General features: G+C 49.7%; 1 protein-coding gene across 1 annotated transcript in view; it reads left to right on the forward strand.

Moving 5' to 3' along the window:
- The first annotated feature begins 1507 nt into the window (after nt 1-1507).
- Nucleotides 1508-12709, forward strand: part of LOC130851967 (ATP synthase F(0) complex subunit C1, mitochondrial-like) — a 130804-nt gene continuing 119602 nt past the window's right edge. Inside the window, exon 1 of the mRNA XM_057732619.1 lies at nt 1508-1609. Within this exon, the coding sequence (XP_057588602.1) occupies nt 1508-1609 (102 nt within the window). The remainder of the gene's footprint in view (nt 1610-12709) is intronic.

Below are 12709 nucleotides of genomic sequence, written 5' to 3' on the forward strand. Positions count from 1 at the left end.
CCACAGTCAAGGTGTCGGCAGGGGTGGTTCCTCCTGCGGGCCGCGAGGGAAGCGTCTCTTCCAGGCCTCTCTTCTTGATTTGTAGACGGCCGTCTTCTCCTGCGTCCTCACCTTTGCCTTCTTCCCTCTACGCGTGTCTCTGTGCCCAAATTTCTCCTTCTTAGAAGGATACCAGTCATATGGGATTAGAGCCCACCCTAATGATCTCATTTGAATTTAATTATCCCTTAAAGACCCTTTCTCCATATACAGTCACATTCTGAGGTCCTGGGGGTTAAGACGTCAATATATGAATTTTTGAAGGGACACAGTTTAGCCCATAACGGCTCCCTAGAGTGAAAGTTCATTTTAAGGATGCTGAGCTGAGCTGGGCCAGTGTGGGGGCAGCTGCAGAGAGGTTTCCCTTTCTCACTTTTTCTCTGGACTTTCCAGTCCCCCCAGATGAAGTTAGGTCTTTCTGTTATACATACTCCTAACACCCCTTTGTCTCCCTTATAGAATTTACCAGCATTGTAATTAAATGATGTGTTGTAAACTTTGCTAGCCAACCTCCATGTCCTCACTACACTGGGAGCGCCTGGGCAGCAGGGCAAATGACTGCCTTTGTCCTTTGCTGCACCCTCCGTGCTTGGCCCAGGCTTGGCCATTTTAGGGACTTAATGTATAGTTGTTGAGTGGAAGGCCTCTCCCTTTTCGTGATTCTGTCCTCTTCTCCTCTCACCCCTTACTGGCTACTCCTCAGTAGCCTCGGATCCAATTTGCCCACATTGCAAAGTTACATTCCATCGTCTATATTTTACTTTGTGATGTGCATACTGTTATTTACCGAACGCTCTCCTTTGAAATGTCACATTTTTTACATAAAGAAATTTATTTTTAAAATTGTGTCATGGGTTTGATATTCTACTTATATGTTTAAATGAGTCGGTATTAAAACAAACACAAAACAATGAAAACAAATGTTTGTGTAACAATGAAAGCATCCCTTGAACCACTGGTGGGCTACCTGCCCTGCTCAGGACCTGGAGGGAGACAGTCGACCTGGCACAGCTGACCATCTCTCAGGTTGTAACAAATAGGGTGCTCTTGGCTGCAAGTAACAGAAACCCCGCTGAAGCTGAAGGACATTTATTACCTCACATAACGGAGACATTGGAATAGTAAGGTGTGAAGACTACTCGTTTTAGGGGCTCAGTTGTCTCATCAAAGACTGAAGCTTTTGCACCTCTCTGTCCTGTGGCCTCAGTGTTGCTCTAACCTTGTGGCAGGAGCAAGGTGGCAGCAGCAGTCACGGCATCACACTGAGGCTCGGAAAAACGAGAGAGACTGCCCTCGCAATGGTCGCTTTTCCTACAAGACTCCCATCAGACTTCCCTGCGAATTTCATTGGCTAGAATTGAGTCTATGCTTAGTCCTCGGAAATGAAATGACCAGGAAGGTCCTCTGGGCTGGAAAGGATATGGAGGTGCCTGCCACAATGTCCATGACACACATCAGTGGCTAGACTATGGACAGGTTTGCCATCAAGGCAGGTGTCCGCTGCTGGTTCATTTCGTGGCTACCCCTGGCCCCAAACCAGCCTAGGTCGAGGACGGACAGTTTCAACCAGGTAAGGGGCTGGGGCGTGGCAGGGACCACACCTGACACATCGAGTCTCTCCCTTCAGGTGGCAGTTTCTATGCCCTCAAGCTCTGCCTGGCCTCAGGCTGAGACATCAGCTTCCAAATCTACGCCTCCTCCTCCCTGACTCCCTGCCTCTGGCTCACAGCAGACCTGAGCAAACAGAGCCAGCTCCCACCCCACCTTGGCCCCAGAGTCTGGGAAGAGAGAGTCTGCCCTGAGTCTGCTTTTGATGGGGCTGGGCCAGACCCGCAGGGCTCATTTTCTCTGTCTCCTGCTAAATTCCCTGTCTGCTCCCCAGCTGTCAGGTTGCCAAGCCCCACGTGTCTCCTGGCTCCATCTGCAGCAGGAAATGGGCCTGACAATTGTTCTTCCAGAGCCGGTGATTTTTCAATATGTATCTGTGTGGATCCCACCCACACTCCATCTCCAAAACCCCGGCTCGTATTCAGCTCTGATTTACTAAGCACGTACTACAAGCCCAGCTCCATACTCAGCGCTGTGGGTAGAGGGTGGGCGAGGAAGAAGCGCAGCAGGGAGGGCACAGAGGAAGCATGTGACACACACTCTGCTCTGGGGCTTGTCCTCTCGCCACAGCGCCAGCCGCACACTTGGAAAGTGAGATCACCAGCCAGGATGGCTTTGTTTGGCTACAGGTCACATACGTGGTCCCGATAAAAAAAATGCCATGTGGGTTCAGAGGAAGGCATGATAGACAGGGCTGCCGTGTGTGCTGATTATTCTGTCTGCCCCCTACTCGCCCCCAGAGCCATTCTCTTCCCTACTGGGTGCCTTGGGACTGACCGCTAGAGCCTGCAGTACCTGGCCCCAGACTTCAGCTTCCACTTGGGCCAGTGGAGCCAGAGACAGGAGATGGGTGGTGGGGCAGAAGGAAAGCGAGGCCTGGGATTTCCTCCCCCTGCTTCCTCCCTGTCTTGTTGAGTGCGATTCTGGTTTGGCTCGTTCCTCTAAAGCTGCAGCTCCCATGGGGCGCAGGATGGTGTGGCTTCCCGCTGTCACTGGTCCCTGGGTCCCTATTTGGTTTCCATTAGCTTCCCCATGCCTCTGAAAATAGTTCCTTTATTCTTCAGAGCTCCCTTGAGTGTGCTAGGACACTGACTGGTAAACCAGCTTAGGAAATACCCTCCCTCCGAAGGAGCAGAGCCTGAAGCTGGGCTTCTGAGGATGAGTTGAAGTTGGGTAAGCAGAGAAGAGAGCAAAGGGCTTTCCAGGGGGAGCACAGCCCAAGCAGAGGTGCCAGGGAGAGACTGGGATAAGGTTGGGAGACTTTGCCTAGACGGGAGCAAAGGCTGGAAAACAAGACGAAGGCTTAGCATGGAAGTCCTTGCCTGCCAAGCCAACAGACAGGGCCTTCATTTCTGGACTCCGTGGAGTTGTTAGAAGATTGTGAACTAATGAGGCAACAGTTTTGACTTTATTATTAATGGTTTTGTTTTGGTTTTTGTTTCTACTTTTTCCTGTTATTGATGTTACTGTCATCAGTAATAGCAGCTAATATTTATTAAACACGTACGTATAGGTTGAATTGTGTCCACCCCAAAATTCACATGTGGAAGTCCTCATCCCCAGCACCTCGGAGTGTGACCTTATTTGGAGATAGGATCTTTGGAAAGGTAATCAAGTTAAAGCGAAATGCTTTGGGTGGGCCCTAGTCCAATATGACTGGTGTTCTTATAAGAAGAAGAAATTTGGACCCAGAGACATGCATAGAGGGAGGACGATGGGCAGAGGCTCGGGGAGCAGACGACTGTCCGCAAGCCCAGGAGATACTCCTGGAACAGATCCTCCCTCACAGCCCTGCCGACACTGTGATCTCAGACTTCTAGCCTCCAGAACTGTGAAATAAGAATCTTCTGTTGTTTAAGCCACCCAGTCTGTAGCCCTTTGCTACAGCAGCTCTAGCGAGCAACACTCAGCACGTAACAGTCCTGTGCTGCTGCGTGGTGAGCAGTCCTGTGTGGGTGATTCCTTCCGCAGCAGCCCCACTTCGCGGGTGAGTCCTCCAGCCCTCTTTGTCTCAGCACTCGTTAACTCCGGCCAGGGCACGTGCAGCCCTGACACTTGCACGGTTAGCGGCGTGTCTATTGAGCCCCTGTTATGTAGCAAGCACCCTAATGGTAAACAAAACCATTAATAATAAAGTCAAAACTGTGACCTCATTAGTTCATAATCTTCTAATAGCTCCATGGAGCCCAGAAATGAAGGCCCTGTCTCCTTTGAGGAGACAAAGCAGGCAAAACTCCTTATGGTCGTGGAGCTGACACTCGATGTTTCTGTATTTGTTTCTTTTCTAGCTCTGCCAGAAGAGTATCTCTGTGAGGGCAGGGCTGTGTCTGTTGTATTCACAACAGCTGAATGTCTATGGGATGAATGAGAGTGAGGCCAAGGTTAAAGCGATGAGGCCCTGGCCCAAGGTCGGTGAGTGACAGGGCCGGGACCCGGATGCTGCAAAGCAGACAGGCTGAGCCTTTGGGTCGCTATTGTCCACTCAGAATCTCCTCTCAAACTGGGGGCACCAGGGACTTACACCGTGAAAAGGAGAAGCCTCTTTACAGGTCCTTGTTCCTGTCCGAGGCACGTAGGGGTTTTTCTGTTGTTGTTGCCTTGTTTTGTTTTTACATTAGCTCCTCAGCTCTTATTCATCTTATTTTTAAAATACATCTTTACTGGAGTGTAATTGCTTTACAATGCTGCGTTAGTTTCTGCTGTGCAGCAAAGTGAATCAGCTATACGTATACATATATCCCCATATCCCCTCCCTCTTGAGCCTCCCTCCCACCCTCCCTATCCTGCCCCTCTAGGTCATCACAGAGCACCGAGCCGATCTCCCTGTGCTATGCAGCAGCTTCCCACTAGCTATCTATTTTACTTTTGGTGGTGTATATATGTCAGTGCTACTCTCTCACTTCATCCAAGCCTCCCCTTCCCGTGCTGTGTCCTCAAGTCCGTTCTCTATGTCTGTGCCTTTATTTTTGCCCTGCTACTAGGTTCATCAGTACCACTTTTCTAGATTCCATATATATGTGTTAGCATATGGTATTTGTTTTTTCTCTTTCTGACTTACTTCACTCTGTATGACAGACTCTAGGTCCATCCACCTCACTACAGATAACTCAATTTTGTTCCTTTTTATGTATATAGGCACGTAGGTTTTTATTTGGTGTACAGATACCATGACTTCTGCACAGAGGACTTGAGGGATATTTAAAAGAGAGGGAGGGACCCATGTTTAGACTTTCTGTGAAACATCCAGCCCAGTTTCAGCTGCATCTAAGTACCCACTGAGAGAATTCTGGGCCTGCCTGTAGGCCAGCCACGGCCTCTGATGGGTGTGGGCAGCTGCCTCCCAAGCGACAGGACACCCAGGACCTCCGGCCGTTGTGTGAGGACAGGGTCTGGTGGGGTGTGGTGGTGAAGGCAGGTGACGCATGGTGTCACAAGCTGCTGGTTCAGTTCACAGCCCTGAAATAGGTACTTTCAGCTGCGTTCTCTGTTGGAGGCAGAAGGGAAAAGATAGAAGTTACCAGCTTGCTGGAGGCCCCAGACGTGGAACAAAGAAAGCAGATTCTAGATGCTGAGAGAGTCCTTCCACCCCAACTGCGGGGCATTCTTCTCACAGGCATTGCTTTTCCACCTCCCTCATCCTCACCTACTCTCTTTAAGTAGCCCAGGAGCCGGGTCTCGTGCCTTCTTTTGGGCCAGGAGATCGTCAGCATGCTCACCTTGACAGTGTGGGTGTACTTGTTTCACCCCAGCTTCTGCCAGACGTGGGTATTCTCAGCCCACAGCGCTGGGGTGTGGAGCGCGAAACTGCTCACACGAGGGGCCCCACCACCCCTGGGAACTGCTTCTGAAAGGCTGGGGGTGCTGATCCCGAATGATGGCCAGTCGCCCACACAGGCCCTGAAATTAGTGTGGCCAGGCCCGCTACTCAGGGGTCCAGCACAGACGCTCAGGAAGCTCGGCCCTGGCCCCAGCTCTCCTCCAGTCATGGTCCAGCCGAGGCTGCGTGTGGACAGCCGTCATCTGTCCCTTCTAGTAAACCATCCAAGTGTGTGATTGACGTGTTCACGCACTTTTACCTGGAGTGGCTGCTTGATTACCCTCACACTCACTTTTATCCCAATTTGCGTTCGTGGGCGGAAGAGGAGGGCAGAGGACAGCCAGGTGCCGGGAACTGGGCACAAGCAGGGGATGGTCCAGGGGGTGGTTGCCCACATGAATATCATCATCTCGTACGTTGGGGCAGAAAAAGTTGGGAACCAGATGTCTTTCCGGTTCCTAGGAGATGGGCTTCTGGAAGACCCATTAACAGAATGCTTGGAAACCAGCTTGGAAAATTGGACACGTTGTCACTTTCATCTGCTGAGCAGCTTACAAACATTCTCCTGTTCCTTCCCACAACTGCCTCCAACTTCTTTGCTTCAGCCCAACTATCTGAATTTTCCAAGTGAGATCACAGACCCAGAGGGGGCTGGCTCCAGGCTCTGGGAAGGTGTTGGGCGGATGCGAGGTTTGGGGACAGGACCTATCCGTCCTTGGGGAAGTCCCCCATTCCACTCTATTTTTGGTGATATTGAAAACCTACCTACCACGAGGCAACGAATCCCTAAATTCCTCAGAGCTCTGCCTCATGTGTAGGAGCAATGGAGTAATTGTGCTGCACGTAAGACTGAGAGCTCTCCTGGCTGGCGGGGACCTGGTGGGGACACAGACTCCCCCGGACTGACTCCTGGTGCCTCTGGGAACGTAGATGAGATCAGGCCACTCTGCAAGCGTGAAATAGGCCCCGGGGACCAGGGACCAGAGCCACTTCTCTGACCTTTTAGAGTATGCACTCGAAAGGCAAAGCCCAACCCAGGGGGTCATTCTCTTTCCTAGGAAATCTCAGTGACTCCCTTCTGAGTCTCCTCCCCTCTGACTTTTGCTGCAGTGGCCCAGAGGAAGATCTTAGGGCTGCCCACCTCCCGCTGTGAGCAGGAACCCTTTGGAGGCACGCACCAGGATCTCTTGCCTGGGCTGGTAGGGCAGCCGTGGAGTTAACTCTCTCTCTCTTTCATGTGTGTCTCTGCGCCTGCCCTGTGAAAGGCATGATGGATGCCCTGGGCTCCCCGGGGGGCAAAGCCGAGGGCTGAACTGAGGTGGGAAAGAAAAGCAGGTTTGTAAATAAACAAGGGCTGAGTCGGAGACCCCGGGCCTCACTCCTGCCGAGGCTTTCCGGGCGTCTGCCGAGAGGAGCTGCTGAGGCCCCCTCCGGGGCGGCCGGGGAGTCAGTTATTGTTTTTGGATTTCACTGAGATGAACTCCAGATGATTTTCCAAGGGCTGATTTCACAGCACATTTGCTTCATCTGAGCACTCACTCTCTGCAGCAGTTGGATTTCCATTCGGCATTTACTTCGTGTGCCCGGATGCAGGACGGTCTGCCTCCTTGGGGTCGAATTGTCTTATTTTCTTTGGGGCTTGGCCAAACCCTTTCCGTCGGCCTTGGTTCCATCTAGGCATTTCCATTTGTGTGTGGGCAAGTTCACAGAGGTTTCCAGAGCGCAGGGACAATGCCCACTCCTCGTAGAATATAAGAAGTGGGGGGAGAATCCACCAAGTCTTTTAATTTCACAAAGAGAGATACTCAGCTCTAGTGGAAGACAGCAAAAGCCAGAGTGATACCCAGCTTTGGAAATACCATGTTCTCTGCCAGGGCGCTTCCTGAGCAGCCGGGACGGGCCTCTGGAGGATGTGTGTCAGGACCCCATGAAAGAGAACAGGCTGACAGGCAGCATCACCTGCCGCAAAGAGAACCCTGGGGATGTACGAGGGGCGGGGGCCAAGGCGGAATGGGGCGGGGGTACATGGAGCCTGACTGAGCTGTTTTGGGGACTGACCGGATGCCTGGGACAGAGACACAGGAGATCTTGGCTTGAGAAGCTTTGTATCCTCGTGTGTTGAGATGCACCAGCATTTCATTGTGTTTCTTTATCTTAATTTTCTATCTTAAAATTTTTTCGATATTTATACTTTTGTAGTATAAAGAAGACCAGCCCCTGAAGTCAACATGCAGGTCATTTTTTTTTTTTTCACTCAAAGAAAGAAATCTGTGCCCAGCCTTCATGCGAGGGTCACCGGATGTCCAAATTGTTTGTTAAAGTGAATGGCAGTGTATTGTCTGTGAAATGTACTGACCACAGCGTGCCTGGTGTTAACCCCATCCTCATGCGTTTCCTCACCAGGACACGTGTCCTCCACCAGGGCTGAGTCCTAAGACGCCCCTACTCAGCCCTTTATGTGCCCTCTGATCTCACTTACCTGGCCTCGCTAATGTGGCTCAGGGCCCATCTCTTCCAGTTCTTTGGTGCCCTCCCTGGCGCTTGGCACGGGGAGAGGACTGTGGAGGATGCCTGCTATGCACTTGCTGTTTGCACACACTCCCTTATGGTGTCCCGTGGCCCTGCCCATCCCACTGCTTCCTCCAGCCCCTCCACATCTGCGTCTTCCACCCTCCTTTTCATGCCCCCGAGGATATCCAAGAACTGTGCTTGATGACCCAGCTCAGGGCATCCAGCCTGCAGAAGTGAGTCCAGTCTCTTGAATCAGAGCTGAATGCCAGGGCTGCGTCTGCCACGTATTAGCTGTGCACCCCTAAACTCGTCTCTCAACCTCTCTGAGCCTCACTGTCCTCATCTGTAAAAACAGAGAGAAGGTTAGTGCTGCCACGAATCTCTAATTACATAAGATAGAATCTGCTATTCCTAAATAGCCTCCAAACTTTAGGGACGTATGAAAGAAAGACATGCCTCTCCCACTGGGGTTTCCTTTATAGTCAACAAGGGTTAGGGGGCCCTCCCAAACTTTTCCTTAGAGATGTCATCATATCTAAGCGAAACCTGCATCCAAACTGAATTCTAGAAGGAAAAGAACAGGAAGTAGAAGTTTGCCAGGCCCTCAGGGAGGAAGCACTCATATAGTTCCATTTGCTGTGCTCTGTGTGTCCCTGGATCAACTCTAATCATTCAAAGATTACGAAGGCTGATTGTTCCCTGATGTTGGCTGTTGTTATGATGGGAGGTGGCCTCCGAGCCTGCACCTGTTGCCTTCCTTCATCTTGTCTTTTCTCCTGTACTCAGGCCTTTTAGTGCACATGGTTTTGTCTTGTTTTAAACTCCCCTCCTCTGTTTCCCTATGCCTTTCTTCTGATTCAGTGCTTTAGATCCTAGCTGGAAGAACCCCCCTCCCCCCGGGGGTGGGGAGGAGGCGGTGGCATCTTGGGCTTTGGAGAAAGAAGTTGGCAAAACAGCTCTCTCTTTTTCAGTGCTCGGGTCTCTCCACTACCCCAAGACCCTTGGTTGGGAAAAAGCACTTGAGGGTCTGGAAAGAGATCATCGCCTTAGAGGATATGAAGAGAAAACTTGTGGTTAGTGTGTGTGTGTTTTCTACCAATGTGAGCACCACTGTGCTCAGGCATCATTTCCCAACAAAAAGGGTTTATGCACAAAATGTCTACATTGCTGCCTCTCAGGGAAAAACGACTCTCCAGTTATGGTCCAAGCAAGGCCAGTGGAAGGGCTGGGAGGTGATTATGAAATCCAAAATGCCAATTTCTTCCATGCAAGTGGTGCCCAATTCTACAAACTTTTATTACTGTAGGTGACCAAAGCTTATTTACTTGAAGCCTACTAAGAACTATCAAACACCAGGAAGCTTCTGAGCAAAGCATTGCTTCATAGTATAAAATATAATGCAATGTGAAATATTTATGTATTAAATTATTATAAAATATAGAGGCATGAGAAATAGGTAATATATGTAATAAAAATAATTTAGTATAGAATCATGTGTTCATATTTATAATATTTTTATGAAGTGAATGAAAAATTCTTGTTTATTCCTCTAATTTTTTTTTTTTATCATTACTGACTTTTGCTTTTTTTCTTCTAAAAAGAGGGAATGGACAGAGGGACGTGGGCTTTGGGGACTTCCACCAAGCCTAAGCTGGCATAGTCAAAACAGTTTGAGGGCGCCACCCAGAGAAAGTGTGCTGCAAATAATTTTCCGCAGCTTCCTCTCTTTTTCCTCAAAATGGTTTGAGAATTAACGATTGGGCAGTGAAGCATTTCCACATCCCCACACAGGCAATGGTAGAAAAGTTCTAAGTGTGATGGTATAAACACATTATCATCTAAGACAGAAATAGTTGCCTTGTCCACCCAAAGGTACAAGGAAAATATGCGTTGGTTGTCTTTTCATCTCCATTTACTATCTGCAGAATTTCCCTTCAATAAAAGAACAGAGAAAAGAGACCTAATCCCGCAGTTTAGGCTTCTGCTCTATTATAAGGAGAAGAAAGATTCAAAGACAAAAATCGGTGTGGAATATTTTACTTGCAAGCTTTTAGAAGATACACATAAACAGAGATCAAAGGAAGGCAGAGAAACCAGGAGACATGGTTGATTATATCCTTCCAACAGTGGTAATTGTGCCTCAATTTGCAGGGAAATCGGTTCCCTTTCACAGACCTAATGATGTGAGCTGCAGCCGAGATTGAGACACGTCGGGCATGTCCCAGAGCTCCAGTCTGGGGGCTTCAAGTGGTCTTTGTGTGATTGTAGTGGGCAGGGCCCTGGCTGCCAGTGCTGCACCGAGTTCCATGAAGAGCGGGCATCCGTGGCAGGATCTGGGTCAGGGTCTACCATGCTTCTCGTCAACCCAGAGGCAGAGCGCCCGTGGAGAAGCACAAACACTCCACACACCATGTGGAATGGCAGTGCTTTGTATTTACTTTTTAAGTTACAAAACATATGTTTATTATACCAGAGTTGGAAGATTCTAAGCCATATAAAAAGGAAAATAAATATCATCATACTCCCTCTACCCAAGAGGAACCACTATTGAAGTCGTGGTCCTGCTTCTTTCAGTCTTATGTATATGTATGTGTACCTACATTTACATGCAAGTCAGATATCAGCAAGCGTCTGCCAGCCCTTAAGGGAGAGACTCAACCCTGTTGCATACACTGCAGAAGTCCAAAGTCTTCCCCAGTGTTTCTGGAAATTCCAGGGGTCTCATGTCCTCAGGATCACCTCCATCTCCAAGCATCTATTTCCACAACCATTTTAATCACGTTTTTCTGCATTTCATGAACCTAGATGAATATTGTCTTTCTCTGGATTTCCACCCCAAATGTCCACTCACACAAAGCATTTATTGATGAAATGGACTTTACTGAAAAGGTCAGATGGGGCAGAGTTGGGGGTTAACTTACAGCCCCAGTAGCAGCTACAAATGGAGTGCCGGGCATCTTTGTGCCCGGCAGGCAGCTCCCATGGGGAATGCTCTTGGGGGTCTAGGACTCACACCTCCAGCTCCCTTCTCTTCCTTTGGTTCCATGCCCGCTTCTCCCCACCCTCACCATCATAGCCCAAACCTTCCTGTTGTTTCACATCTTTCAATACCAGACCCGCACGGCCTCCGTTCTAATACAGGTGGTTTGTGAATGAATTCTCTTAAACAAGGACCTTTCTTCTTATAGCAACTGTTAGAATAATAAACATCTTGAGATCATACTATATATATGGTCTTTATTCTGCCTTTTAAAATTGACCATTACATTTTTAGCACTTTCCCGTGTCATTAAATATGTAATGACACAGTACTTCATTAAATAGATGCATTCATTTTGCTAGTTCACTATTGTTGGGCATTCTTTGCTTTGGGGAAATCTGTAAAGCAGAAATGATGAGCTCCAAGTGGTGTGAATATTTTTAAGGTCCAGTACGAATTGCCAAATTGTCCTCCAGAAAGGTTAGATCAATTTGCACACTCCCCAGCTATAAAGGGGAGTGTCCGGTGACTTACTCTTTAAATGACTTGCTAATTTGGCATTGGCTGTGGGAGAGAGTGTTTCAGGGCAGTAAAGTGTCTGGCCACTCACGGCCACAGAGAGCCCGGGGCACAGAGGGAGTTCATGACCCGGCTGGACTCCAGGGCCCTGGAGCGGGCCACAGACCTCCCAGGGCCTCTCGTGCTGCTGCCCCACCCAGCCATGGACACCCACTGTCTCACGTAATCCAAGCAGGCCCTCACCCCTGCCTCCTGCTCTCGGAGAGGCAACATTCCCTGGGCATCTCCCACTCCACCTTGGATATGCTGCCTTTGGCCATGCCTCCCAGCTATTCCTCAACAGACCAGGAAGGCTTGAGCACACCAGCCTTCTCCCCAGCTCAGGGGGGACCTGGATCTGGCCCCACCAAACTCATTTCTTTCTCCCTCATGGAAGCTTGAACAGGATCAAGGGCATCAGCTACCCCATTGCCCCTCCTTCCAGTAGAGTGTTTCATGGGTTCTGCTTTCTCTCCCCTAAAGGTCACAGGGGTGCAAACAAGCAGAGCCTCTGAGCTCATCTTTCCTTTCCAGACCCCTTTCTTTCCTTTCCAGAGATGCAAGAGGTCCAGAGAATCCAGGACTTCTTCCACCCTTCGCTGTTAGGACATTGATAAGTTGTGCTTTCCCCACTTAGCAAAGCACACGTGTGCACAGGCAGCCGAGACAGTGGCCATCCAGACTATTTTTAAACAGACTAAAAATACTGACTTAGCTCAGAGGACTGTGCTGAAGGAGCTTGTTTAGGGTATCGGATGAACCTTTACAAATAGAAAATGCTTTGCGTCACCTGCTCTTACACCATACAGGTTCCTCCCCTGGGAACCAAGTGGGAAGATAGCTATAAACTCAGGCTGGCAAACGAATGGGGTGATGGGTGGACTGGGTTTCATGATGCTCTGTTTCATTTGGCCTCTCTAGACTCTGGACAACCCCAGGGCAGACCCTAAACTGCCAGCCCCGGTCCAGGGCCCGGCACCTAGAAGACACCCCATAAGTGTTGGGTTGTCGGCTAGGACCGTGCAGGTGATGGAGGCCAGCTGCCTGAGATGGTATGATTTCTGATGCCCCTGTTTGGGTAGGCGAAGCCCAGGCTCAGGCACGCACGTGTCCACCGTGTTTTCCTCCCCCTCCCACCCCAAGTCCTTCCATAGCATCCCTGGACTCGTCCCCTCCTTGGAATATCTGCTTCCCCA

The sequence above is a fragment of the Hippopotamus amphibius genome, chromosome 4 (genome assembly GCF_030028045.1).
Source record: "Hippopotamus amphibius kiboko isolate mHipAmp2 chromosome 4, mHipAmp2.hap2, whole genome shotgun sequence".
NCBI lineage: Eukaryota > Metazoa > Chordata > Mammalia > Artiodactyla > Hippopotamidae > Hippopotamus > Hippopotamus amphibius.